General features: G+C 39.9%; 1 protein-coding gene across 2 annotated transcripts; it reads right to left on the bottom strand.

Annotated features, from left to right (window-relative positions):
• Positions 1 to 310: 310 nt before the first annotated feature.
• Positions 311 to 8,597, bottom strand: LOC109439599 (stromelysin-1). Of its 2 annotated transcripts, none has more exons than XM_074337121.1 (10): positions 8,380 to 8,597; positions 7,370 to 7,614; positions 7,123 to 7,271; positions 6,813 to 6,938; positions 5,065 to 5,229; positions 4,753 to 4,891; positions 3,558 to 3,691; positions 2,973 to 3,132; positions 1,759 to 1,862; positions 311 to 713 (listed from the first exon to the last, which is right to left on the bottom strand). In XM_074337121.1, the coding sequence occupies exons 1-10, from the start codon at positions 8,482 to 8,484 to the stop codon at positions 613 to 615; spliced, it is 1,428 nt and encodes a 475-aa protein (XP_074193222.1). In that variant the 5' UTR covers positions 8,485 to 8,597; the 3' UTR covers positions 311 to 612. The 2 variants fall into 2 exon arrangements, with proteins under 2 accessions (XP_074193222.1, XP_074193223.1); XM_074337122.1 differs by lacking the exon at positions 8,380 to 8,597 and adding an exon at positions 8,179 to 8,305 and having other exon boundaries at positions 469 to 713.
• Positions 8,598 to 27,571: the final 18,974 nt, after the last annotated feature.

The following is a 27,571-nucleotide window of genomic DNA, read 5'->3' as shown; positions in this document are numbered from 1 at the left end:
ATAAGATTCGGCTTCACGGTTTTTTCCCAGATCATGCCCTACAAGGTGACAACTGCCCTAGATCTTTCTCATAGGGTATGTCAGGAACACAGATGATGTCTGGGTGGTGAAAATAAGCATCCTGTTTGTAGGACACCTTCAGGAGGGCAAATGGTAAATGGTCTTTAGTTTTGGATGAGCCCGTTGTGAGGCTGCAGCCATGGAGACCCCATCCTGCCACCTCCAGTGGCTGAGTACCTCAGACTGTCTACTGCTCAGTGCATAATGTGCCAGAGATTGTTCTTGAAACAAAGAAAACAATAAAATAAAATAAATGACAGATCCTCTTTATTAAATAACAAGCAAATAATCTATACACAACCCCTTGTCTGTTACACATGAGTTCTTCACCCTTCTGAGGATGATTACTCCGTGTGATCAAAGTGCAAGTTCACCAATTGGTGTGAATGCCCTGTAATATGTGAAGCTGACTGATAAGACGCACAGTTCACACTCGCATTCTCAGTCAGTGCACATGAAGGAGAAAATGCACCAGTTCAATCCACAAAGACATAGGCGAAGAATTATTAGCTTCATTTAAAATGCCCATGTTGTGTCTTCTAAGCCTTTCTTCTAACAATTAAGCCAGCTGTTACTCTTCAAAACATGCGTCACTTTCTTTGCATTTGGGTCAAATTCCAACTGTGAAGATCCATTGAAGAAATAGAAAAACCCTGCAAATACAGATAAGGGGAATAGTGAGGCATTTTTTTCAAATAAATAAATTTAGCAACATGCAAAACTCAGAATAATAGAAAACTGGAAATGGAAAGTGTTTATAGCATTTACTATATGCCAGGGACTGTATTAAGCATTTTACATGATTTTATTTATTTATTTATTTATTTCTGCAAAAGTCCTGTGAGGTATATCTAACTCCATTTTACAAATGAGCAAGTTGAGATTCAGACAGATTTAGTTGCTTGCCCAAAGTCACTCAACAAGGAAAGCGTGGAGATAGCACTCCATTCCAGCTCTGTCTGATAGCAAAACCAGGCTCCAGGTGATTAGGCTATTCTGCTTCCAAATCGATAAAATGCTCTGCTTCTCAGGAAACTATGATCTCTTTATTTTCTTTCTTCCTAATACTCCTTCTCCCATTTCCCAATATTTGTAGCTTGAAGGATATTGCTAGCCTTAGAGAAACTAAGGACCTGCTTTGGCTCTGCTGTCATGGTGCTCTTTTTACTTTTCAATAAAGATCAACAGCCCCCATGCATCTATTCTTCAGCAGAAAAAAAAAAAATTTTTAAACTTTGAGAACATGAACAGGTAAGTATTTGCAAGTGACCAATGGGGGCAATGACTGACTACTCAGGTTAAGTAGAAAATATCCGTAGGAATTAGTAGTAGCAACAATATGGAGTGGGGGAGAAAGCCAGCCAACTAGCATTAAGCTTGGCTACACCATTTGAGGGTATTTTTATTCTGACACGGTCGTTTGAAACGAAATAGCTCTAGATATAGGGAAGTGACACTTGAGAACTTTGGCTTTGTCTGCATGTTCTAAAATAGATTCGTGTCAATTATCTTTATGATTCAGAAAACCTATTACGTATATGAAATTGTTACAAAATTGGTAAGTTGAAATTTGGGGGAGGGAGGAGAGAACTGGTTAAAGTAAACCTGTTATTAAAAGTTATTTCAATTCGCTTTTCCCTTCTGATATCGTAGAATGTTTCAAGAGACCCACTGCCAACAAAATAAGTATCCTCTTACCAAATGATTCAAAAACAGCATCAACCTTTGGTCCAATCCCTGGAAAGTCTTCAACTATTTGCCTGGGAAAGCCTGGATCCATGGTCTGTTTCTTCTCATCAAATCTGCACCAAATAAAAGAATGCAGCTCAGCATTGTGTAAAGGCCATGTTATCCAAATTCATAAATCATGTTAGGTTTAATGTGAATTCTAGTAAACTTTCCAAGTACTGCAAATAAATGTCAAACAAGTTTAGCACTACAAAAATATGCAACTTTAGTGGCACTGCAAACTTAGCTCTTAAATTGTATCTTCACCAGGATCAGAGGCAATATCCTGATCTAGAAGATGCTGCTTGTTATTACAGTAATTAAACCTGGGCAGAAGGAAGCTTAATCATCTTTCTATTACAAAGACAGGAAGATGTGAACAGATATATAAAGTGAGTTGAATCATTCATCTCAAGTACAAGTTTCAAGTTCTCCACTGTACTTGGCTCATATGTACCCTCCCCACCCTGCACATCTGGATTTCTTGTGGCAGTCTTCTAGAAAAAGGGATTAGGATGTGAAACAAAGCACAGTAAATATATTTTGGACTTATTGCTAAACTTCGGTTGGTCTACCCAGATGTCTCAGAGGCTTGGCAGATGGCCAGTAATCAGCCTTTCTATAAGTCTTGGGTTCTATCTATGAAAATGACTGCTCCTTCTCATTGTCTTCTTAAACAGGCAGAGGTAATGAATGGGTGAGGTTAAAGGAAGCACTTGAAAATCATATAGTAAAGCTGAGAAGACAAGGCAAACACCCAATGAGACAATGAATAGAAATTTAAGACCATGGGAAAGGAATGCTAAATTCTGGTCTGGATTCTCAAAACCCAGCTGGGTTTGGAGTCCAACAGGAAAAGCTTCATGGAGGTGGTGGGACTTGAGCCAGGACTTGAGGATGGGTGGGGTTGGGTAGGTGGAGGAGATAAGAGGGTGTTCCTGGCAGGCAGGTCAAAGGGAAGCTCCCTCCTATTGCACGTGGGACTCAAAAGAGAAGAGCTTAAGAAATGCCTGTTACCAGGTACTGCTATATTTTAAAGTAAGCATTTCTCCCACAGTTGTCCAAAGCCCCGTTTTTCCTACTGAGAAGGAAGCAGAACTAAGAGTGAGGCAGGGAATTTCCTTAGAGAAAAGAAAATAATTTCTCAGGTCGGCTGAATACAAGTCATTCCAGTCACATCTTACCTCCAGTATTTGTCCTCTACAAAGAAGTATGATTTCTTCTTTTCCTTATCAAAAAGGGCTGCATCTATTTTCCTTACTGTTGGAGGAAAGCCCAGAGTATGGATGCCTCTGGGGTAACCTGCTTGTTCCTCATTTCCTCTGATGGCCCAGAACTGGTTTCCTGTTTAAAAAATAGCAATTCAGAGTTACACTGAATTTATAACAGTTAAGCCTTTGGGATTTAGAAATACTTTTTAGCATCATTGATTTTATAGTAAAGAGGAAGCCAGAATTTTAGATTGAGTCACCAGCTCAAAGTGGGCATTTAACAAAAATTTGCCCCTTGAATGCATGAACATAGATCAAATGAGGGAATATACAACTCTGGGCAATTTATATTTCTGCATTCATTTTTAACATCTGTAAAATATAATTAAAGCAGTTCCAGTTCTAGTTATTTCTTCATTACTTTAGAGTAATAAAGTAGACAAAATTTGTCACAGTAGAGAAAAATAAAGTCCTATTCAATTTATGGAACAGGGTTTATTTTACCCCTTTGAGAGGATTTATTTCAACAAGTTAAAGAAATTATTATGTGATAATTACGTTTAAAAATGAAAACAATATCCTTGCTAGTAACTTCATATGCAGCATCTATTCCTGAAGGAAGAGATGGCCAAAACGAAGACAGCAGATAAAATCCAGGTTCAAGAGTCCTTAAGGATTTGCGCCAAAAATGTCTGCAATATATGTAAAAAGAAATAAAAATTGTAAAACAGTCTTTCATCTTTAGCATATTTTCTGTATTGTCCTTCCTTATCCATCTTCCCTCATTCCCTTATCCTCTAGGCTCAGTGACAGACAGAGATTAGGTATATTGCCACTGGGAAAATATTTTTCCTTTTTCTTCAGAAGACTGCACCAGACCTCCTGCCATGAGATTCCAAAGTAATGACTTCTATGAAATGAAAGTTATCCTACAACGCAAATTAATTAGCGGAGTATAAGATTTAAATACCTACAATTAATGCAAACACTGTTTATGTTATACTATCTTTTACATTTTCAAAAAGACAGACAGAGGGGCGGCCTGTTAGCTCAGTTGGTTACAGCGTGGTGCTCCTAACAACAAGGTTGCCTGTTCTATCCCCACAGGGGTCACTGTGAGCTGTGCCCTCCACAACTAGATTAAAACAACTACTTGACTTGGAGCTGATGGGTCCTGGAAAAACACACTTAAAATAAATAAAAAGTTAAAAAAAAAGATAGATATGTGTGTATGTATATGGACTATGTAAGCATATTTTATATATGCACGGGACAATTCTAGAAGGATAACACAAGGGTCCTTGATTGTGGATGAATATGGGGAAAACTGGGAAACTAAGAGTCAGTGATACGAGGGAGACTTGCTTTTAACTTTCTTCCCATCTGTGCAGTTTCAATGTTTTATTATGTGCATACTTATCCAGCAGTAATTAATTTATTAAATGTAATGCTACTCTGGTGTCATGTTTAAAGGAGTTAAAGACAAAATTCTGACTCTAAAGTTCTCCTTATGCCTTTTGAAGAACAATCGTGACTTATAACATTTGGATACAAATAATCAAGTCATTTGAAAATGAACTTGACAATTTTAGGAAAATGTGGGAACTAGAGCCCCAGATCTAAATAATTTCAGTTCAGAAAAATCATTTTTGTTTTAAATGTTAAAAAACCTCTATCAAGTTTCTGTATGCTTTCATTTCTAAGCATTGTAGAGCAAAAGAATAGATAGGGAAATACAATTTTCCGGTCTGACCTGTCTTTAAAGAATAGGATTTCTCCCCTCAGAGTGCTGATTGCATCGAAGGACAAAGTAGGATCACACATGTCTGGTGTCTCAGGAGGTACAGATTCTGTGGGCATCACCGGGTCAGCAGGGGAATTAGGGGGAGGTCCTAAAGAGAACAGATGTGAGGATGCAAACATTAGGAGAAACATGAGGCTTCTGTCAATTTATATGCATTCCAAACATTCTCAAAGTGCTTTGAGTTGGCTTGCAAATGCTTTCTGCAGCATTTTAAAGCTGTCCTACAAAGCTCCAATGCCCAATTTTTCCAGCATCACTCACCATACAGGAACTGAATGCCATTCACATCATCTTGAGAAAGGCGGAACCGGGCCAGGTCTGTGAGTGGGTTGTAGACTGGGTACATCAAAGCTTCAGCATTGTCTGAGTGCTGGAGACCCAGGGAATGGCCAAGTTCATGGGCAGCAACGAGGAATAAATTGGTCCCTATTTAAGAAATCAGAAATAAGAGTATTTATTCCTTAAATACATGTACATTACAAATGTCAGCTGTGTATTACATTTATTTACTTCTTGGAAGGACAGGCATTTTTTTTTCTTTGTTTTTTTTTGTTAATTTGTCAATTGACTAATTACATATTTAATGGAAAACGGAGTGTATTTCAAGGCTCATTATTGACATCAATCTTGAGACAAAGTGTGCGGCCATATCCAAGTACTCCCCTCCGCTGCAGAAGCCTATTAATTTTATGACCAGGTCCCTTTTCTTGTAGTATTCTGGAATGGGATGAACCTACTGGTTTAGCGCATCAATAAATATTTTTCTTTGTTTGTCAATGAAAAGATAAACATTGTTTCAATGTACTGACATTTGCCGGTTACAATCTAAATTAAATGAATCACAGTTTCTTCATCTCAATTCTGGAATTCTTAAACAATCTTACTAATGTTATCTGCCATGGGAATATTGCATGCATAATTTTTCAGCCTCATGATGATTATTCAGCACATTTTGGGTTCAAAAATATTAAGAATGATAGATGTCATTGGATCTATAAGATTGGTTTAAAACATAATACGCCCAATCATGTCTACCATTGACCACAAAAGAGATTTTGGCCACACAAACACTAGCTCTATTCAGATTATTTTCTTCATATTACATTTTTTAAATAAAAACAAACCAAAAAAAAAAAATACAGAATACTGAAATTGGAAGGCATTGGGTAATTACAATTGACATACCAAGTAAGTTGACTTTACTTTTAAAGTTGTTGTTTGAGACTTTGTGGGACTGTCCCTTTGGAGCCAGAAGTTGTTAATTCAATCACAACAAATAATTTTACCCAACACTAACGTCACATTTGTTCTCTCTACACGGATTCTGTTTGCATTTTGATTATAAATCCTAATTAAATTTCAGAAGTAGAAGGATTTGTTTTAGCCAATTGTTTGAAAACTTTGAAAGCCATTCTCAAACTATACAGTTATGAAATGAGAAACATTCTTCTACCTGAAAGGTTTGGACATTTTATTTTGGGGTTAGCCGTTCCCTTCAGAACAAGTTCATAATTTTTTTTTTTTTTTTTTTTAAGCTAGAGAGAGTAAATTGTTAATTTAACCAGATAAACCTAAACTGGAACCTCAGTTTCTGGAATTTAATTCTCATTTCTGTTTTGAAGAGTAAAGAAGTCATTGGGGTAAATTTCCCCAGTTGGATATAAGCAATATCCAGGACACATGTTTGTGTAGATTTAACCCTTGGATAGCTACAATTTGATATGAGAAATTGTTTTTAATGATGATTCTAAGGTTGCAAAAGATCCACAGTCATCAAAGAAATACTGAATGATGCTTCCTATATTGTGCTTACCAAGACAGAGAGAGAATAAACTTTTTAGACATCTGAAAATGTTTTTCCATAATAATTAAGACAAAAATACTTACATTCTGCTGGTCTGTGACCCATCGGGCAATCCAAAACAATCCATTTCTTCAATATTCTTAATTATTAAGACTTTTCCAAATATTAAAAGCATCAGAATCATTCTGAGAAATGTATAACTAACCTGATGTATCCTTTGTCCATTGTTCATCATCATCAAAGTGAGCATCTCCATAAATCCCCGGCCCGGGTGGGTAGGCATGAGCCAAAACCATTCCAGGTCCATCAAAAGGAAAAAAGTCTCCGTGATCTAAGACAGAAAACGTGTTTTGTTTTTGTTTTTGGTGTTTCGCTTTTTTTTTTTTTTTTTTTAATTGGAAAGGTAATTGTTCTTAATGATGAGGAATCTCTTTGGAATCCTTTCCAATAAAACACCACCAGCCAAATGGATGCATTTCATGTGTCTTGTTTGTTTGTTTGTTGTTTCTTTTTACCTCTAACTGCAAAAGTGATCATTATGTCAGCCTCTCCTTTATAAATCCTGGAGAATGTAAGTGGAGTCACCTTCTCCCAGACTTTCACAGCTTTCTCAATGGCAGAATCAACAGCATCTCTTGGCAAATCCAGCGTGTAATCCACAATCCTGTATGAGAGAGAACATTTGAGGAAGATGATATTTTCTTCTGAGATAGTAACTTATAAAATCTCAGTGTTCTGTGAAAACCTCTTGGGACCCGTTACCTGTAGGTAAGGTGAGTTTTCCTCCACCTTGGCGTGCCAGGAAAGGTACTGAAGTGACCGACATCAGGAACTCCGCACCTGGGCTTGCGCATCACCTCCAGAGTGTCGGAGTTCAGCTTCCCGGTGACCTTCAACCCCAGGAACTTCTGCATTTCTTGGATTTTTTTGACAACAGGACTACTGTCCTGTCTTCTAGCAAAGAGTTTCACATCTTTTGAGAGGTTGTAGTAGTTTTCTAGGTAGTGCTAATGGGATAATAAGTATAGATTTTAGGTCATTCTTATGATTTTTAGCCTTTTGTAGTACACTTGTGCAATTACTTAATCTTTTTCAAATTTCCTCCAGTTTGCTGAAATCAAAATAAGTGTCATATTATTTTTAATTCTTCAATTAGACTCCTTTTCACCTTTGCTTTATCTTTGTAAGTAAATAATCTCTACAATTTAGTTTACTACCAAAGCAATGAAAATGAAACGGAAAATTTAGATAAATATTTAGTGCACTTAAAGGAGAAAACAAAAGACTTCTTTGGGATTAATTGTATATTTCAGGTACATTTATTTAGTTTCCTCAATTTTCCACTTCATTTGTCTCACAAGAACTCGGCTTAGGAAAAAAAGTGGACAAATCTCTGTGTCTAAACATGACACCAGCAATGTAAAAATCTAGCTACTTTTACATTAAAATATCTAAAAAAGTTCCAAAGCAAGACACATTTTGCACACTCTCCCCTTGTTCATGTGTCTCAAGCCCAGTGCTGCTGCTACCGTGGTGTCTGTGATCTTAGGGAAATACCTAATCCAGCTCACCTTTGTTTCTTCGTCCCCGAAAGGAGAAGCCGGAATAATGATACCAAGACCCTTTTCACATCAAACATTTCATAACTCTCTGTCCTTGAAATACTCCTGCACAGTAATTCAAACCACTCTGAATGAGGATTATTAATGGAAAACAGAGAGTTTTCCCCTTTGGCCCTGTGAGTGAGTGTGGAGCATATCGCCCTTAATTACCTGAACAAGGTCCATGCTGTCATCCTCGTCCCTTGCAGCTCCGTTCAGTGGATAGGCTGAGCAAACTGCCACACACAGCAACAGCAGCATTGGAAGATTCTTCATTTCCACTCGCTTGACTCAGCTCTGTGTGGTCTTAGTGCTTTGCTTTTTGCCTGTCTTCTCCTAGGTCCACTGCCTAGAGCCCAACTTTTATAGGGTGACAACATTCCTTTAGATCACGCACAGCTTGACTCATGATTGCTGTCATCTGCATAGCAGTTGGACCACTTCCAAAAATTCCAAATCCAAAATAGGATGATACAAGCTACTTTACTAATTTCTCTCAACCTTTCCAATTTTGCAAGTCAAAATAATGATTAATCTCTCCAGGAAATGCTTCCTGTCTTGGTAGAGAAAAACAGGGCTTTTTTTTTTTTTCACTCTGGAAAAAAGTAACTGGAATTTACTAGACAACTTATGTTTGTGTATTTGAGAGAAGTAGGCTGACTTGGTAAAAAGCCAGAATTGTGCAGAACTTTTAAATGCAGTTTTAAGAAGAACATATTTAAAACGAAATGTTGTAAGATGTAAGTAAATGAAAAGCTGTACATATATAGATATAGTCTATACTATTAGACTATTAGAGTCTGTGAAAGTGGAAGAAATAACATGTACAATAAAATTGGAAAGGAGAGTTCATTTGTGTGTGTGTGTGTGTGTGTGTGTGTGTGTGTGTGTGTGCGCGTGTATTTGATTTGAAATACCTATTATTGCTTTCTGGCTAGATTTTGTTAGTCCTTGAGGAGGAAAAATTCAAAGGCAGGATAGAACAAAGATTGTGAACAAAACAGAAGTGTACCCATTCTTTTTTGGTTGGTCTTAATTCTGTACCTAGTTTATTAATGGGCAACAGACCTGTAATAGCTGACCCATAAATACTAGTAGATTTGAAAGGAATTACATTGTTCACTGGACTAAAATTCTCCTCTGTTTCTATCTTCTACACTTTTAAAAAATTCTCTTTCAATTTATTTTCCTTCTCCCTAAATTCAAATTAGTAGATACTTTGAAGTTAAAAAATAAAAAGCCATCCTAAATTCTCTCCCCATACTGCTTATCTTTTTTTCTCTCCATTCCTGTCCTCTCCTTTTTCCTTCTTCCCCCCTTTATGTCCCTTCCCTTTCCTTCTTTTTCTTTCTTTTTCTTTGTCAGTAGAGTACTGCTCATACTGTGTTTTCCCGAAAAGAAGACCAGGTCTTATAGTAACAACTGTGTATACTGAATGCTTGTAGGAAGCACTAAATAGTCTCAAAAGAAGAATCTTTGTTAAACTTTTTACAGCCTTCTTGCCATCTGACACCCATCCATCTCTCCCACTAATCCTAACCCTTACAAAAAATAAAACAAACAAACAAACAAACACACAAAGCAAATGCAAAAGGAATGCAAAGCAAAGGGATTAAAGCTTACACTTATTAAATGTTCAGTAAGTACACAACAGTTTTGTTCATTGCCACTCTTTTTTTCTTTGTTTGTATGTTTGCTTATTTGTTTACTAAAAAGCAGAACATCCTGGGAATGAGTATTAAGTAAAATAGTGAATAAAAATGCGCACTTGTGTTGGTCTGGTGGCTCAGGTGGTTGGAGCGCCCTTACTCCTAACGCTGCCTGTTGGATTGCCATATGGCACATTGAGCTGCACCCTCTACAGTTAAGATTGTGAACAACAGCTCTCCCTGAAGCTGGGCTGCCATGAGCAGCCAGAGGTTGGCGTGAGCTGCCAAGGGCTGCTGTATGCTGCTGATGGCTGCTGTGGGCTACTGTGTGTCATCATGAGCGGTCGGTGACTAATGTGACTGGCCAGCAGCCAGTGTGAGCTGCTGTGTGCTGCCGTGGGCTGCTGTGTGCTGCTGTAGGCTACCATGTACTGCCATGAATGGCCTGAGGCCAGCCTGAGCAGCCCGCATGCAGTGAGAGCTGCCGTGAGCTGCTACCTGCTTTGAGCGGCCACGGGCAACCGACTGCCTGGGGGGAGGGGGGAGCACAAGGCTCATAATACCAGCATGGGCCAAGGAGCTGTGTCCTACACAACTAGACTGAAAAACAACGGCTTAAACTGGAGTGGTTGGCGGGAGGAGGCGGAAGAAAAATTGTGCACTTAATGAACATTTAATAAGTGTAGGTTTTGCTTCCTCCCACTTGCATCATTTTTGTATTTTCTTTTCTTTCCTTTTTTTTTTTTTTTTTTGCTTTATCTTTGCATGTTTCTTAATAAACACAGGAGAGATTTCATCGAATATGTATAAAAAATGGAATAGGATTCCTCAGTCATAGGATCCCTGTAACAGGAGATATCCAGATGCCTGAGGACCACTTGGCAGGGGTTATACATCAAATTTAAACATCCCTTTTTAGATTAGATTCTGTCTGAAAACATTTCAAAACTCGTGTTCTACATTCCTTTGGTGAGTGGGGGGAAGTCTGTGTCTTGTCTTGATGGAAATAAAGGGGAAATATTTGTTCACACTGATGTCAGGATAGCTAAGGGTCTTTCCCTGTAGTAGAACCGCATTCCAGGAAAGAATGATGGAGTCAGACAGAAAAGGAAGTGAGAGATTAAAAGTAGGAGAGCTGTGGCAGCCACAATAGCCAATTTCCTCTAGATTAAGGTTTTGTAATATTTCTCCAGTATCATAATTTATAAAACATATTTAAAGTTTAGTGGGAAGCCTTACAAGTATTATGTTTATTTTCCCAACTGTTCAAATGTAATTGGCAAAATGTGCCACATTATCCCTGACATAAATACAAAAGTCTGCCAAAGGCAGAACTTTGTCATTTTTTAAAGCAGCTTCAGAGACTTCTTTGAGAGTTCTTCCTCAAGCCCCAGGAATAGTTCATTATTTACTTCCTAATGGTATCTTGTACCTGCCTCAGTTGCTGATGATTCTGACTGAACTGTAGTATATTGGTGTACTTATACCCCTCCCCTATATTACCGTAAGTTCTTGAGGATAGGAACTGCTTCTCATTTATTTCTGTATTCCTAATACTTAACACAATGGCTTCCATATAAAAGATACCACAACATTGCTTAGATAATTAATTAATACATTAATTATGAATGAAAGGATCACAGCAAAAGTCAAAATGAAAAGTCAAAAAATTCACAAATCATGCATATGTTTCTAAATTCCCAGATCTTACATGTGATATTGACCAACTCTCCTAATAACTGAATTTTAAAGACGTTTCATTTTCTCAGAAAAAGTTTAAGCTGTCATCTTAAGTCTTTCTAATAAGAGAATAAATCAAAGACTTACGTATTCAAAATCCTCATCCTATGTCTGTGGAATAGCCAAACTAAGATTCTAGAATCAGGGAGTTTTCTGACAATGCATGCGATAGTCAAGTTGTATTTTGTAGATTTCACTTTAAAAGACAATGCATTAAAGAGAAGGAATAGGTAAATTAAAGAGCAACTGAATGAAAGAAGGAGGGAAACGGAGGGGAAGGAAGGAAGAAAATGAAAGAAGGTGGGGGAGAGGGATAGGAAAAGAAAGGAAGAAAGAAGGAAGAGACAGAGTAAATACAGTAAATAGAGAGGGGGGCTGTGAACATCAGAAAAAAAAAAAATTCCCCTCCCCCCCACAGAACAGTCATTTGTTATATGGATAAATACATAGAAGGGTCAGATAAAGACCAGCTTTATAAATCTGACTTCCAGGAATCAGAGACTTAGAAGTAAACTTAAATTCAATGTAATCCAAACTTGGATACAAAAGCTGATAGTAAGTCTAAGTAACATTCTATCTGATGTCTTTTCACATTTGTCTCCCTATGTATCATGCTTCTCCATGACGAATCAGACAAGATAATACATGATCCTTGTTATCTCCAATTGATATAATCATTCTTTCAGTTGAACATTCATTTATCAAGTGTCTGGGTCAAATTCTTCAGAATACCCGAACTAAGAGTGTAAATTTGGAGATACTATTTAAAAGAGAAATTTAGAAATAATAACCAATTAGTTATTTAAAACTAGAAAAAGAAGGAAGGATGAAATAAGGAAATGAAAGAAGGAAGGATATAATCTGATAGAGGAGATGACCCCTTAATTCTATAAGGAATAAAGAAAGAAGTTGTATAGGCATTATGCAGAAAAAAATGTGTTTACCTTAGAAAAAGCCCATAGAAAAATTCACAAAGAGTGGAACCTGAAATGATTTGGACAAGGAGGGAAATCCAGGAACAGAATAAACAACTATGCAGTCATGAATAGTTTAGAGTCTACATGGAAAATGGCAGAGTTAATTTTTTTAACTGAAGTAAAAATTATGTGAAAACTAGTAATGAAAAATGAAAAATAATGTTGTGAGAAGACAGGTTGCGGCCTATTTGTGGAAGGCCGTTGGTCTTGTGAAAAGTTGACATAAGTGGAGCCATTTTAAAATAGAGCTAGAACAGCCTTTCCAGAGGAAGAGACTTGCACATTTTACTCCTTGAAGTTTTGAAATATTAGAACTGGGCAAAATGACCTTTGAACTCGGCCAAACCAACATTGTCTTACAAACAACTCTGTGAAGCTAACAGGAAAACTTTTTAGAATCACTAACCAGCCATGTATAATTAAAGAGTAACCTAGCTTGTTAGTACCAATAGAAATTCTTTTCTTCTATTCATGTAATGATTTCATTTTCTCATCCAACTCCTTTGCCTTTAACTCATAATTGAGGCATAATTTGGGTTTCTGCCAGAATCTATGTCCCCAGGTTGCAGTTCTTTTTGACCCCAAATAAATGCCTGTTGCCTCTCACTTTGGCTTTTTATTTTTTGGTTAACAGTCTGCAGCTAAGTTGTTTAGTTTATTCTGTTGGTGATGAAAAGCCATGTTTCTACAAACCATTTAATTAAAGTATTTTTTTATGTTTCAGTGAAGTTTTATATTTTTATTATAGAAAATGTGGAAAATAAAAAAAGGTAGAAATAAGATAATAAATCATTTATAGTCATGCCATAAGGAGAAAAACATTATTAACACTACATTGTACTTTCTTCTAATTTTTAAATACCTATATATTCTTTTTTACATCATGATGATCATGGGAAATTTATAAAATTGTGCCTATATTTTTCCATAATTCAGAATCTCACGGTTCTAAATTAGACCATATATGCTAATTTAATGCCTACTTGCCCCAGAAACTTTCAAACAACGTGCTTCCCCGAAAATAAGACCTAGCCAGACAATCAGCTCTAATGCATCTTTTGGAGCAAAATTAATATAACACCCAGTATTATATTATATTACATTACATTATATTATATTATATCAAAAACCCAGTCTTGTAGTAAAATAAGATGGGTCTTATATTAATTTTTGTTCCAAAAGACGCATGAGAGCTGACTGTCCAGCTAGGTCTTATTTTCAGGGAAACATGGCATTTTACTTGGAAGGTGAACTGGAATAGAGAAGGGAATTAGGAACAGATAGTATTTGCACATGGATGGCTCAGTCTTTATTTATAAAAGCTTAATGACTCACATCACTCAACATGAGTGGTAAAAATGTTGAAATCTATCATTCATATTCCTTGGCAATAGCTATAGCATTTATGTGGCTCTAGGCAACTCTGGTTTTATGGAAGGAAAGAAAGCATTTTATAATATTCTTGGCATAAGTATTCCAATTGTGCAAACAGAATAACAATAGTTAAAACTGTTAGTGATACTTCAACTGGCAGTATATTCCATTTGATTGTATGGTAAAAAATTTTGCTTGAGAAACACTTTTTCTTATATGAGGATTAAAGTGGAAGCTGAAGGTTCAAGAAACAGCATGGGCCACGCATAACCTCAGACTACCAACTCCACCGGACAAGCTATCTTTCAATTAGAAAACTGACTGTCAAACAAACTGAGGAAAGGCAGCTCTGTTAATCTTTTCATAGCCTGACTTATGCATTCTGAAATTATTCATTTTGAGTCAGTTGGCAATTGGTATGTCTTCATGTAATTTTTTCCAAGGTGTTTCAGGAGAAATGTACTGATTCTAGCATATCTGAGTATCTCTTTTGTTAAGCACTCTTGGGGAGATATCGTGAATGGGTATGAAACTAGGGTCGCAATTTCTCTTCTCTCTTTCAAAATCAACACCCATCCAGTAGAGATACTCATACAGCTTCGATGTTTCCTAGTTCACACAACAATAAATGTCCCTGAACAGACATGTGAGGAGCAAAATATCTTTGTAGTTCTTTTAGATGACCAGAAGTTCTTGAGGTTTCATAAAACAAATATAGATAGACCTCCAAATCTTTTTTTGTAATACACCTTTGCTGTCCCTATAAGCAGTAGAAAAATACATTCTAAAACAAATGACTTTGTTTTCAATGTTATAACAGTTTTTTTTCCTTTTCATTTTATGTTCTGTAGTGAAAGTTTGGGAAAAGCTGCTTCAGTGTCTACTAGCCAATGTCTTCTTTTTTCCAAAAAAATTATACACAGACACACACACAGAAAGACAGAGAGAGAGAGAGAGAGAGAGAGAGAGAGAGAGAGTCAAAGAAATGTATACACATTTTAAGAAAGAAAAAACTATTAAAATTGTAATACTCAATATATACCAATAACAAAAGATGAATACAAGTCAAATTTGACTTCTGCAATTACAAAAGGTGATCAGTGTGGTTACCATCAATGTCCAAACACTTTTGATTATGGCAAAGTACTGATTGAGCAGTGTTAACCATCTCTTAAAATGTGTATACTTTTTTTAGCACATCGGTGTGTGTGTGTGTGTGTGTGTGTGTGTGTGTGTGTGTGTTCGTGTTCATACTTGTTACTATTACGTATATAGTTTTGTGTTTTAAATTTAGGTCTGTGATCCATTTTAAGTTAATTTTTTGTGAAGGGTGAAAAATCTGTGTCTCAATTCATTTTTTAAATTATTTTTTTTATTTTTCAATTACAGTTGACATTCAATATTGTCTTAGTATCAAGTGTACAGCATCATGGTTAGACATTTACATAACTTAGAAAGTGGTCCCCCAATAAGTGTTATACTCACCTGGCACCACTGTAGTTATTATAATATTATTTACTATATTCTCCACACTGTTCTTTATATCCCTGTGATTATTTGTAACTGTCAATTTGTACTTCATCCCTTCACCTTTTTCACTCAGCCCCCCAAATCTCCTCCCATCTCACAACCATCAGTTTGTTCTCTGTATCTGTGAGTCTGTTTCTGTTTTGTCTGTTCATTTATTTTGCTTCCTAGATTCCACATACATCAATTCAGTTTTGGGGTTTTTTTTTTTCATCTCTTTTTTTACATGTGGATGTCAAATTATTCCAGCACCATTTGTTGAAAATACTATCTTTGCTTAATTGTATTGTGTTTGTACCCTTGTCAAAGACCAGTTGGCTCTTTATGTGGGTCTCCTTCTGGGCTCTCTGTTCTGTTCCACTGATCTATTTGTATATTCTTTTCCCAATAGCACACTAACTTGATTACAATAGTTTTATAGTAAGTTCCAAAGTTGGATAGTATCAATCTTCCAACTTTGTTCTTGTCCCTCAACAGTGTTTTGACTATTCTAGATCTTTTGCCTTTCCATATAAACTTCAGAATCAGTTTGTTAACACCCACAAAATAACTTGGGGTTTTGATGGAGGTCAGTTGTCTCTTTATACTGAAAATATTCCCATTGAATGTTTTTGGTCAGATGAGTGATAACATCACAACTATGCTTCTATGAGATTTATCTGGTATCAGTGATTGAGGCAGATTAGAATGTGAAGAAAGTGAAGTTGATTGGTTTAGGGACGATTATAATCATCCAAGTGAGCTGTAAAGGGAACCCGAAAGACTGCAAGTATAAGTAGAACAAATTGAGAAAGAAAGGATATGATACAGAGAAAAACAAAAAAAACAAAACAAAAAACCCAGGATGGATGAAAAACTCATGGCATGGCATTGAATCTTATAAATTGGAGAACTGAAACTAGCTACTTTGCAGTTAAGGTTGTGTTCCTTTCATTGTGACTTGGCAGATCTTTGCCTTGTATGGAACAAAGACCAACCAAATGGGAACAAGCAACAGTAATTTATTCAGAGTTTGCTATTGCAAGAGAGTCAACCACCATCACTGTGTTTTGGCAAAGTCAACAGCAAGCAGAGAAGTGGGAAACTTTGTAGTGGAAAAAAGGGAAGACTTCATGTACAAGGTCTGACAATTACAGAACTTGCCACCATTCGCTTACATTGGCAACACTGTAAGAAGAGTAAGTTTTGGTTGTCGGGACAGTTTTTTTCTGTGGGCACGGCTAGGAGCTCCATCCACCCCCCTCCTGCAATATTAATCGGAGCTGTCTCCGGCAGGCCCCACTCAGAGCTCCATCCCCCTCCTCCTCCCATACCTTATAATTGGAGAAATCTCCGGTGGGCACCATATTTAGAGGCCTCCGTGTCAAAACAATGTTGAGTGATCACAGCTGCTAGGGACGGACCTCCCTGGCACCCTGGCCAGATTTCCCCCCAACCCGGAGGCCTAACCCTATAAAACAAAGCTCCCGACCCCAGTAAGTGCTCATTCTTTGGGAATAATCCCGCTGAGCCTACCGGCATAATAAAGCTGTGTTCTCCCTGATCTCTGCATGCCGATTGAGTCTCTCGGTTCTCGCCGCTTTTCCACAACACGATTTCATAACCTTGGCGTATCAGTGTCTCACAGCGGTGTTTGTGTCGACATGTGGTGGCGTCTTGCTGAGTGGCATTCATTATTGTTGCTGCATGTTTTTGTGTGCTGTCACAAGAATGTTTGAGCTTGAAGTAGAGCAATGAACAAACATTAAATTTCTTGTTAAACTTGACAAGAGTGGAAGTGAAATCAGGAGATGTTAGTCCAAGATAATGGGGATAATGCCATGAAGAAAACGTCAGTGTACAAATGGATTAAACTTTTTTTCTGATGGGAGAAAATGCATCACTGCTGAAGAGATGTCAGGGAAGCCAGTAATGAGCAGAACTGACAAAAACATTGCAAAAATTCACCGAGTTGTGCCCCGACCAGCAGGGCATTCAACAGGGACCGAAGGGAGACACCCTGAAAAGAGAAAATAGGAGGTGCGAAGAAATGGAGGCAAGACAAAGTTCTGATCAAGCCTCAAATTTTTTATTGCAGCTACAAGATTATATGGGTTAGGGTAAACTGGGCGGGGAGTGAATGAGGAAGGAGAGAGCGGAATGAGGAAGGGGCTTTACTTATCAGAGACGTGACCTTTTAAGGGCAAACTGACTGTTCCAGGAATTAGGTCATGTGCTGCCGGATAGCATAGTTTCTCTGAGTCAGGCTCCTACATCGCCTCTCTCTTTATCTTTTTAAGAGAGTGAGCCTTAACCAAGACGGGAACTCAGGGGTCTCAGACGGCCCGAGTAACGCGCAAGGCGTAGCTTCTGGTGTCTTTTTTGGACCAGGGGTGAGGCAATTGTTTTGACTTAGGCACCAACCCCTATGTAGTCTGGACATGAGTTCAGGGAGAGCTGAAATTGGGTCAATCGGGACCCTCCCTTGCAGTACCCAGTCGCTGCAGCCGTCTGGTGCTCAAGCCCTTTAGATCGGGCCGACACGTTTTCAGCCACCGTGTCTGCTACAAGTTTATATAGCTGGAGCCGGTATGATTACCTTCCGAATGGTCATTTGCGGCCAGACGTTGATAATGAATATGGATAGGTTTGGCCAAAATGTTGTCTATTTGTTGTTTGATGAATCCTGTCAGTTTATTAAATGCCCAAGGTCCGAGGGAGACAAGTAGGAGTAATCCTAGAATGGGACCAAGGATGGGGAGGAGGACAGGCAAGAGACCATGAAAACTGGTTAGAAAGGGGTTGTCAAGAAGTTGTTTTTTGCGTTGAAGAAGATCTTCTTGGAGTCTCTTGACCTTGTCTCGCACTATGCCGGATTTGTTGGCATAGAAGCAGCATCGTTCCTGTAAAGCTAAACAGATCCCCCCTTGTTCCGCTGTTAGAAGATCAAGCCCTCGTCTGTTTTGGAGTACTACTTCTGCTAAGGAATCGACCTGGTCTTGAAGGTCATTAATAGTATCTGATAGTGTGGTAACATCATCAATAAGTTTAGAGAGAGCCGTTGATAAGTGTCTACGGACACTCCTACCCCGGCAGCACCTGTGGCCATAGCGGCGGTTATACCTAGTCCTGCCATAAGGGGAATAAATGCGAGGGCCTGTTTTTGTCGTCCAGGGAAAAGATCAAGGGCTGGTATAGGAAGTGACTGATCTCCGGGTAGAATATCTATATCTGGTAAGAGAAAAGCCAGCGCACAGAGGCCAGTCCAATTGGTGGGGAGGGCCGTGAAGGCCAGGCCGTTGCCGCAGATGAAAACATGATTAGGAGCAGGGCAGGCAGGAGCAGTGGAATTAACAATAGCGGTGCAGTTTAAGGGGAAGAAGCCTACATCAAGGGCATTGGGGGGGGGCTTGTAGTGTTGGAGAATAAGCAGTCTTTTAGATCAATAATAATTTTGGCGTGATTGGCTGGTATGGCAACAGGGGAGGGGAGGCCAGGTTGAAGGGCCCCCATGGCAAACATAGTTTTATTAATTTCACGGAGGTCTTGGAGAAGTCTCCAGGCTCCACTCTTTTTTTTAATAACAAATATAGGAGTGTTCCACGGGGAGGTAGTAGGCTCAAGATGGCCGGCCGCCAGTTGTTCCTGTACTAACTGTGTGGCGGCTGTGAGTTTTTCTGAATTAAGTGGCCATTGGTCTACCCATACAGGCTCATCCGATTTCCATCTAATTTTGTCTGCATGGGGTACAGGGAAGTCAATGGCCGCTAGGAGAAATTTTGGTCGGGATGTCCCAGACCTGTCCGATTATTGTTGGTTATAACAGTTATGGGATGTTTGATGCCTTGTCCCGACTTTCCAAGCCCCTGTCCTGGGACAAAGCCTTGGTTGAGCATTTGTTGTGTGACTACTTCATTGGGGCTACACATGATAAGCTTTAACTGGGAAAGTATATCGCGTCCCCAGAGGTTAACGGGCAGCCCTGGGATGATATAAGGTTGGACGTGGCCGGTATTACCTTCACTGTCTGTCCAAGTGAGAAGTTTTGTACTTTGTCTAGGGTTAGTAGACTGACTGATGCCCTTTAGATGGGTGGAGGCAACAGTGGTAGGCCACGAGGCAGGCCAGAAGTGAGAGGCGATGACCGTAGCGTCAGCCCCAGTGTCAATGAGTCCTTCAAAGGGTTTATTGTCTAATTTTAGAGTGAGTACGGGTCTGTCAGGGGTAATTTGTTGTATCCAGTAGGTATCCAAGGCCCCAAAGGCAGAGTGTAGTCTGGGGTGAGGGAGGTTAGACTTAGTGGAGGAATCTAAGGGAAGTAAAATAAGTTGAGCTATTCTCTGGCCTTGTTGAATAGTAACCGGCCCCATAGGCGCTGAGGCCAGGAGAGTAATGATCCCCATGTAATCTTGGTCAATTACTCCCGGGATAATATTAATCCCCGCTAGAGCTGAACTACCGCGCCCAAGGACTAGCCTGAATGTATTGGGTGGTAGAGGCCCATGGGCATTGGTAGGGAGGAGTTGTATGCCTTGATCAGGGGTTAATAATGTTGGGGTGGGGGACAAGAGGTCCAATCCTGCACTGCCTGGGGTGGCTCTGCAAAGGGAGGTAATGGAGACTGGGACTGAGGAACAAACCGTATTGCCCCTGGTTTGTTCTGGGGACTTGGGGCCAGGGGCTGGCCCCGTTGGGGGTTTCCCAACCTGGGGGGAATTGGGTTACCCATAGCATCTACCTTGGAGTGACAGTCTCTAGCCCAATGTTTGCCGCGTTTACAGCGAGGACAGATAGTGGAAGGTGGCTGACGGGGCTGTTTGTCTATAGGGCATTCCCGGACAAAATGACCAGGCTGTTTACAATTGTAACAGGATTTTTGATTGTCCTGTGTGAAGCTTTTTAGTGCGGCTCCAATGGCTAGACCGATGGCGTGAGACGCCCCGACACCAGAACAAAGTTTAATATAGTCTGAGAGGGAGCCATTGCGATGGGGGCGGATGGCGTCTTGGCATGTGGCATTGGCATTTTCAAATGCAAGATGTTTAATAAAGGCGCTATCTGACTCTTCTTTTCCAATTAAGCGCTCGGCAGCCTCAGTTAGGCGGCTGATGAAATCGCAATAGGATTCGTCAGGCCCTTGATGGATTTTGGCCAAGGAGGTGCTGGCGGGCCCTTTGGGTGGGAGTTTACGCCAGGCCTTGAGGCCGGCATTTTGGACTTGAGCTAACAAGCCTGGGGGGAAGGCGGCCTGAGCCTCATTGGTGTTATAGGGCGGTTGGCCGAGAAGGCGATCTCTAGTCCAGGAGCGGGAGGACTGGCTCTGAGTATTTCATTCAGCCATTATTCGTGCGTTCTCCACATACTCTGTGCGCCATAAAACAAAATCACCGCCAGACAGGGCGGCATGAGCTAAAGTGAACCAATCATTTGGCGTTAGCCAACGGTCGGTGAGGCTTTCCAGCAAGGCTACCGTGAAGGGAGCCACAGGGCCATAAGTGTGGACCGCAGCCTTTAAGTCTTTTAAATATTTAATGTTTAAAGGGCGGTAGCGCTGTCTGTCTCTTGGGGGTTCCGTTTCTTCCTCTGAGGGGGGGTTATCTTGTTCCTCAGCCTCATTATCAGACCCCTCTGCGGTATCCTCTTCTTGGGGGTCCTCAGGGGTCTGAGTGTCGGGACCTACCTCTGCAGCCTGTCTGCGAGTGACCGGAAAAGCGAGGACAGGTTTTTGTTTGGGAGCTCGTTTTAGGGGTAAACGGGGGGAAAAGGGCAGCCCAGAGAGTGCAGCGAGTTCAGCCTCAAGGGCACGGAGTTCTTTGAGAAGACTAATGTGTTGGCGTTTTTCCTGGAGGGCCTCTCGAAGAGAGGCAATCTGTTGTGTTAGGGAAGCGGCTGTTTGAGTAGGGGGATTGGAGTGAGGAATAGTAGAAGGGGGACCGTGGACGATGGGAGCGAGGAATGGAGGGTGTTGAGGGATGATATAAGGAGGTGGCCGGAAGGGTGGAGGAGACGATACAAAGGGGTCCTTCTGATGGTAATGAGTGGCCGCATCCTCACGGGTAGCCTGGTCCTCGGGAGGGAGGGTTGTGTCCGAATCTTGGGGAAGGTTTTTAAGGCAGGGATAAAGTCTTAATGAGGGATGACTAGGGGGTTTAGCCGAATTTGGGGTAGGGCCTTCCTCGAGACAGGGCTTGGGCTTAGGGTCAGTAATAGGGATATCTATAGACACGGAGTCATTTTCTGACGGGGGACGGGACGATTCCTTTAAGAGGCTCTCCCCCTTTTTTATAACCTCTCTAACATCCGGGTCATGGGAGTGAACCCTGAGGACGTCATTTATGAGATTCCAGTAAGTAAAAGTAGAAACGGGGACCTTTTCAGGCCCAAAGGCTTTATAAAAATCTTGGAACGCATCGCCGACGCGCTTCCAAATTCTAATATCAATCGTTCCTTCTTGGGGGAACCAGGGACAAATATCTGTCAGAAACTCGAAAAATTCACGGAGATCCTTTTTTCTAGCCTTAATTCCACGCACCTTGAGGGAACTCTTTAACCCAGAAATGAACAGTTCATGAGAACTTAATGTCTGACCCATGGTCCCCTTCTCGGCCCTTCAATCAACAAGCGAAACAATCAGATGCCCATCTGGCCGTGACCCTCGCGGGACTAAATCTGTCTTAGCTAAGGCGCTTCGGTATAAACCCCCGAACTGGTGGACCGGAGTCCAGTCGCCGTTATGCCGTATGACAGAACCGGAACCACAGATTAGGGCCCAAGCAAGCTCCGTGACAAGAAGTCGTGGAACTATCACTCATTCACACATTCATTCGACCGAGGGGTAATATTAAATCTAAAATCATCCCAAAACATCTATTTTCGTATGTCTGCTTACCTCTATCAGATCAGGCTCACGGATCGGCTTGTATCCGCGGAGATCAGGAAACGAGTCAGGCTCACGCGGTAAAATCGCGCGGAGACTCAGCAACGCGTCCGGCCGGACTTAAGGCAGACAGTTTTTCAAAGGGTCTGGGATCTTCCTGCCCCACGTTGGGCGCCAGAAATGCCCCGACCAGCAGGGCATTCAACAGGGACCGAAGGGAGACACCCTGAAAAGAGAAAATAGGAGGCGCGAAGAAATGGAGGCAAGACAAAGTTCTGATCAAGCCTCAAATTTTTTATTGCAGCTACAAGATTATATGGGTTAGGGTAAACTGGGCGGGGAGTGAATGAGGAAGGAGAGAGCGGAATGAGGAAGGGGCTTTACTTATCAGAGACGTGACCTTTTAAGGGCAAACTGACTGTTCCAGGAATTAGGTCATGTGCTGCCGGATAGCATAGTTTCTCTGAGTCAGGCTCCTACAGAGTTGGGAGTCAAAATAGTCGGCTGACTGTGAGAAGCATACAGACCAAATAAACATCAATAGAGAAACAGGAAAATCTTAACTGAAAATCTTGGCATGAGAAAGGTGTGTGCAACAATGGTCCCTATCATGTCCAGCACAAGGAGGGTTGTGGGGAGGGAGGAGGGTGGCGCAGGGTTAAGAAAAGACAGTAGCCATGAATAGAGTTAAAGTGCGGAGTCCAAAGGACCAGCAACCTCAAAGAGTAGGCTGTGGTGCCTAACTGGGCCAATGGGCCAACGCATTAGCTTTTATTAGTTAGGTGGGGAAACAAAGGAGATAAAGCTTGTCAATCTCAAGATCTGTGAATTTTATACACCATAATAGGAAACTGATTCAAGCCAATCACCCTTGCCTGCAGGCAGCTGCACCTTAAATCTCAATTTCCCCAAGGGACACAATCTATATGCATATGAATAGATGGAGAGCACTTCATTGAATCACTTCCCTTGCAGGTTGTGGGAAGGAATGCATCCATAGAGGCAGAGGTTTTTCTAAGCCTAGGGAAGGTGGGGGGCTGTGCCCACCTCTATGAACCCCATGGGTTCTCCTGTTGGTCCCCACTTGACTGCACCTGGCTTGAGTTGTCCCCCACGTGGGAAATCTTACTCATCATTGACTGACCAGCCATCTTTTGGGGGCCAAAGAGGGAGACATAAGGTGCAAACAAAGGTTAAGCAAAGTCCCTGAAAGATCTGTCTCATAGACTCTCCTTTCTTTGGGGGCAAGTACAAGGAAACAAACGGTTAAGCTGCTGCATGGCCACAGTCCTGAAGGAGCTCTCGTGTCACGACAAGGCACGAGCTCACACTGTACTGATGGTGAGGGAGTTTTTAGCCAGTCAACAAATCACTGTGTTGGAACACCCTCCCTGCTCAGCTAGTCTGGCCCCCAATGACTTCTTTCTTTACCCGAAGACAAAGGAAATACTGAAAGGAAGACACTTTCATGACACTCAGGACATCAAGTGTAATATGAGGACAGCTCTGATGGCCATTCCAGAAAAAGAGTTCCAAAATTGCTGTGAAGGGTGGACTAGGTGTTAGCATCGGTACACAGCTTCCCAAGGGGAGTACATCAAAGGTGACCATAGTGATATTCAGCAATGAGGTATGTAGTACTTTTTCTAGGATGAGTTTGTGAACTTAAGTGTCATACCTTAATTGTATATCCTGATTGGAGGCTGTCAGCATGGAGAAGCTGAAGGTGGGGTAAATGGAAGTGGGGCATTCTACGCTATTGGTTAGGTGTGCATATTTGACTCTTTTTTATTGGTCCTCCATTGGAAACAGGGACACAAATCAGAGAAGCTCTCAGCTGTTAATTAAGTCTTGGACACTTTGGACTGATTATCACAGGACTTATTATTTAGTTTCCTGGGTTGTCACTAGAGATAGCAATGCGGCTTCTTGCAAGTCTGACTTACAACAGGCTAGCTTCCTGGGTTGTCACTAGAGATAGCAATGTGCTTCTTGCAAGTCTGACTTACAACAGGCTAGCTTCCTGGGTTGTTCATTGTAGATAAGGGGATTGGTTTCCGGAGCAAGTCATTGAAGGTTGGGGGGGTCAAATTCTATTTTATATGTGGTCTGGCCATTGTTCATTTGTATAATCAGTATCTCGCTAGAAAAGTTATCTCTATTCTGTGGTTTATGCACCCCTATAATAGATCAAAATTTGGGGGTGTTTACCTTTGGCTGAATGACACCTTCTTTTGCTATCCACACAATTTTGCTTAAACTCCAGAATTCATAAATGTTTTACTGTGGGGATAGGTCAAATATCTGTAACTAGGAATGCTCATTACCCTGACAAACCTGTGGTAATGGCCTTAGGCACTGCTTCATCATGGCTCTGACACTTCATCTTCTTTTGAATCATGATTTGGTAATGTTGGTACATCATTTGGATGGGTCACATTATGTAAGAATGACAGAATGAAATTTTGTGTTGTATTCGTAGCTAAAATTAGGGTGAATGTATATCAAGGCAGAGCTAACTCACACAAATCCACACAAATCCACAGAGCTGGTGTTGGTTGCCAGCTTACTTCCCATTAAAACTATACTATGAGGAGAATGGAATCAGGGTTCCAATCTTTCATTCTGAACTTTCATTATTTTATATAATTTTAGGCATTAATATCTCGGTGTCTTCTCAGAGTGTGTAATGTGATCAAACAGATATATGTTCAGAACTATCCTTTAAGAAAGGAGAAAAACACTATATATTGAGCACCTAGTATGTGCCAAACATGTTACACATATTATTTCTAACCTTTACACCTACATTCAAAGGTAAAGATCAGTATCCTCATTTCACAGATTGAAAATTGGAGCTCGGAAAAGTTAAAACATTTGTTCAAGTTCACATATACAGTGAGTAGCTGAGATGAGGCAAGTGTTGTACCATCAAAACTAAAACAAACAGAAAAAAGAGTTTGCAATGTCTACAAATTAACTCCAATCCCTGCATCTCATCTGTTTATAACACCCCCTTAGCCTGAACTTAACCTTTCCCACAAATTTTCTCTCAAATTTTCACATTCTTGAAAACTGAATGCTGGCTATGTCGCATCCCAGTATCTGCCTCATAATTAGTGTTCTATATGGGGGGCTCCTTTCATCAATTTTTGACTTCCGGACTTTCCTCTCCCTTTTTAAGCCCAGTCTTTCCTCCCCATTATCCTTCCCTCGCGCTGCCCAGATGTGACCCAGTTGGAACTCGTGTCTATGAGCAGTTACTATGTGTAACTAAGATTCAAAAATCCACAAAGCCCCTCATTCAACCAAAGTTAGTCAATGTTCCAATTCCAGAAAAAAATCAGCAAAATCTTGCTGGCCCTGAATTCTTAAGTGTTTGTCAAAAAAATCCCCAACTAAGGTTCTGAGTATAAACACACAATTCAGTACCTCTGTGGCTCAAAACACATTTCCCAATCCTTGCTTCTTTTGAAAGTCTTATTTTATTCAAATACAAGATAGGAACATACTGTTCCAAGTCATGAATTTAGAGCATAAGTGGAAAAACTTCTCCTTAAATCTCACTTACATTCACATCTTCCTTAAGATATTCTATTGTAAACTTGATTACTCCAAAAAAGTATGTAATAAAAGCAGAATTTTTGTTGTCATTGATAATTTACTGATCATTTTATCTTGCTCCAAATAATTGGTCCAACAGCATTAGATCATGCTTCTTATTAGTTTAAAGATTATTAGCCAAAAGAATCAACATGGCATAGTAAGAAGAGCATGAGTTTGGGTTAAAGCTCTCAGTTAGACTTACGCTGCCCTTACTAGTTCTGTGACACCAAATTGGTTACCTTCTCTGGGCCCTTTTTTCTTTATTTTTAAATTGGCAATTAAAATGTCTATTCTACAAGCTTAATATATATATATATATGTATATATATATATATGTATGTATATATATATATATATAGGAAAGGCAGAAATTTGTGATAGTTAATAACACAGATTCTAGAGTCAAACTCCCTGGCTCTGAATTGCGGCCCAAGGCTATGTGTCCTTGTGTAAATCAGTTCACCTTTGAGTGCCTCAGCTTCCTCATTTGAAAATGTGAATGATAGTATTTATCTCATATTTATAGTGAGGATTAGGTGATTACTTATTGATAAATAATCATAAACTTATCATTAAAGGTTATTTTTGTGTGTGTGCAACTCTTAGAACAGTGCCTGGCACATGGTTAACATTAGAAGGATTTGTTAAGGAAGGTTAGATTTCATCACTTGTCAAGGCCACATGGCAATTACATGGCCCATGTCCTAGACTTGAAGTGCAACAGAAATGTCACCAAAATGGAAAGTTCGATTTCATCCCTTCTCCTCTCCAAACTCGTGGTCATACCCTGTAGGTGCTCCTTGGGGTCATAGACAGTCTGGAGGATGTTTTCTTGACTTGAGACCAAGGATTCAGGTGGCTTTAGACAAGTGGTCAAAGCAAATATGACCTTTGTCTTTTCTTAGTTGCCATATTTCTAGTCACTTCTTAGTATATTTGCATAGAAACTTGTTTTATTTAGGAGTAGGTCCAGAATTATTTTCAAAACACATATTCTATTTTTAAAGAAAAATTCTTAAAAACCAAACACTTTCTTTCAAAGTTTTTATTTAAGCAATATATATATATATATATATATATATATATATATATATAAATAGGAAAGGCAGAATTTTGTGGTAGTTAATAACACAGATTCTAGAGTCAAACTGCCTGGCTTTGAATTGCAGCCCAAGGCTATGTGACCTTGGGCAAATCAGTTCACCTTTCAGTGCCTCAGCTTCCTCATTTGAAAATGTGAATGATAGTATTTATCTCATATTTATAGTGAGGATTAGGTGATTACTTATTGATAAATTACTGATCATTTTATCTTGCTCCTAATAATTGGTCCAACAGCATTAGATCATGCTTCTTATTAGTTTAAAGATTATTAGCCAAAAGAATCAACATGGCGTAGTAAGAAGAGCATGAGTTTGGGTTTAAGCTCTCAGTTAGACTTACGCTGCCCTTACTAGTTCTGTGACACCAAATTGGTTACCTTCTCTGGGCCCTTTTTTCTTTATTTTTAAATTGGCAATTAAAATGTCTATTCTACAAGCTTGCTATATATATATATTTCCCCGAAAATAAGACCTAGCTGGACAATCAGCTCTAATGCGTTTTTTGGAGGAAAAATTAATATAAGACCCGGT

Source organism: Rhinolophus sinicus, linkage group LG06 (genome assembly GCF_036562045.2).
Source record: "Rhinolophus sinicus isolate RSC01 linkage group LG06, ASM3656204v1, whole genome shotgun sequence".
Classification (NCBI taxonomy): Eukaryota; Metazoa; Chordata; class Mammalia; order Chiroptera; family Rhinolophidae; genus Rhinolophus; species Rhinolophus sinicus.
This window is presented reverse-complemented; position numbering and strand designations above follow the sequence as displayed.

Bases quoted from the DNA above. Each gene is read 5' to 3' on its own strand.
- LOC109439599 (XM_074337121.1), bottom strand. From the start codon at position 8,484: ATGAAGAATCTTCCAATGCTGCTGTTGCTGTGTGTGGCAGTTTGCTCA. The intron at 6,939-7,122 runs GTAAAAAGAAAC...TTTCTGTCTTAG, and splicing joins GATCACTTTTGCAGTTAGAG to ATCACGGAGACTTTTTTCCT. The intron at 3,692-4,752 runs GTCAGACCGGAA...CATATATTGCAG, and splicing joins ATCCTATTCTTTAAAGACAG to ACATTTTTGGCGCAAATCCT.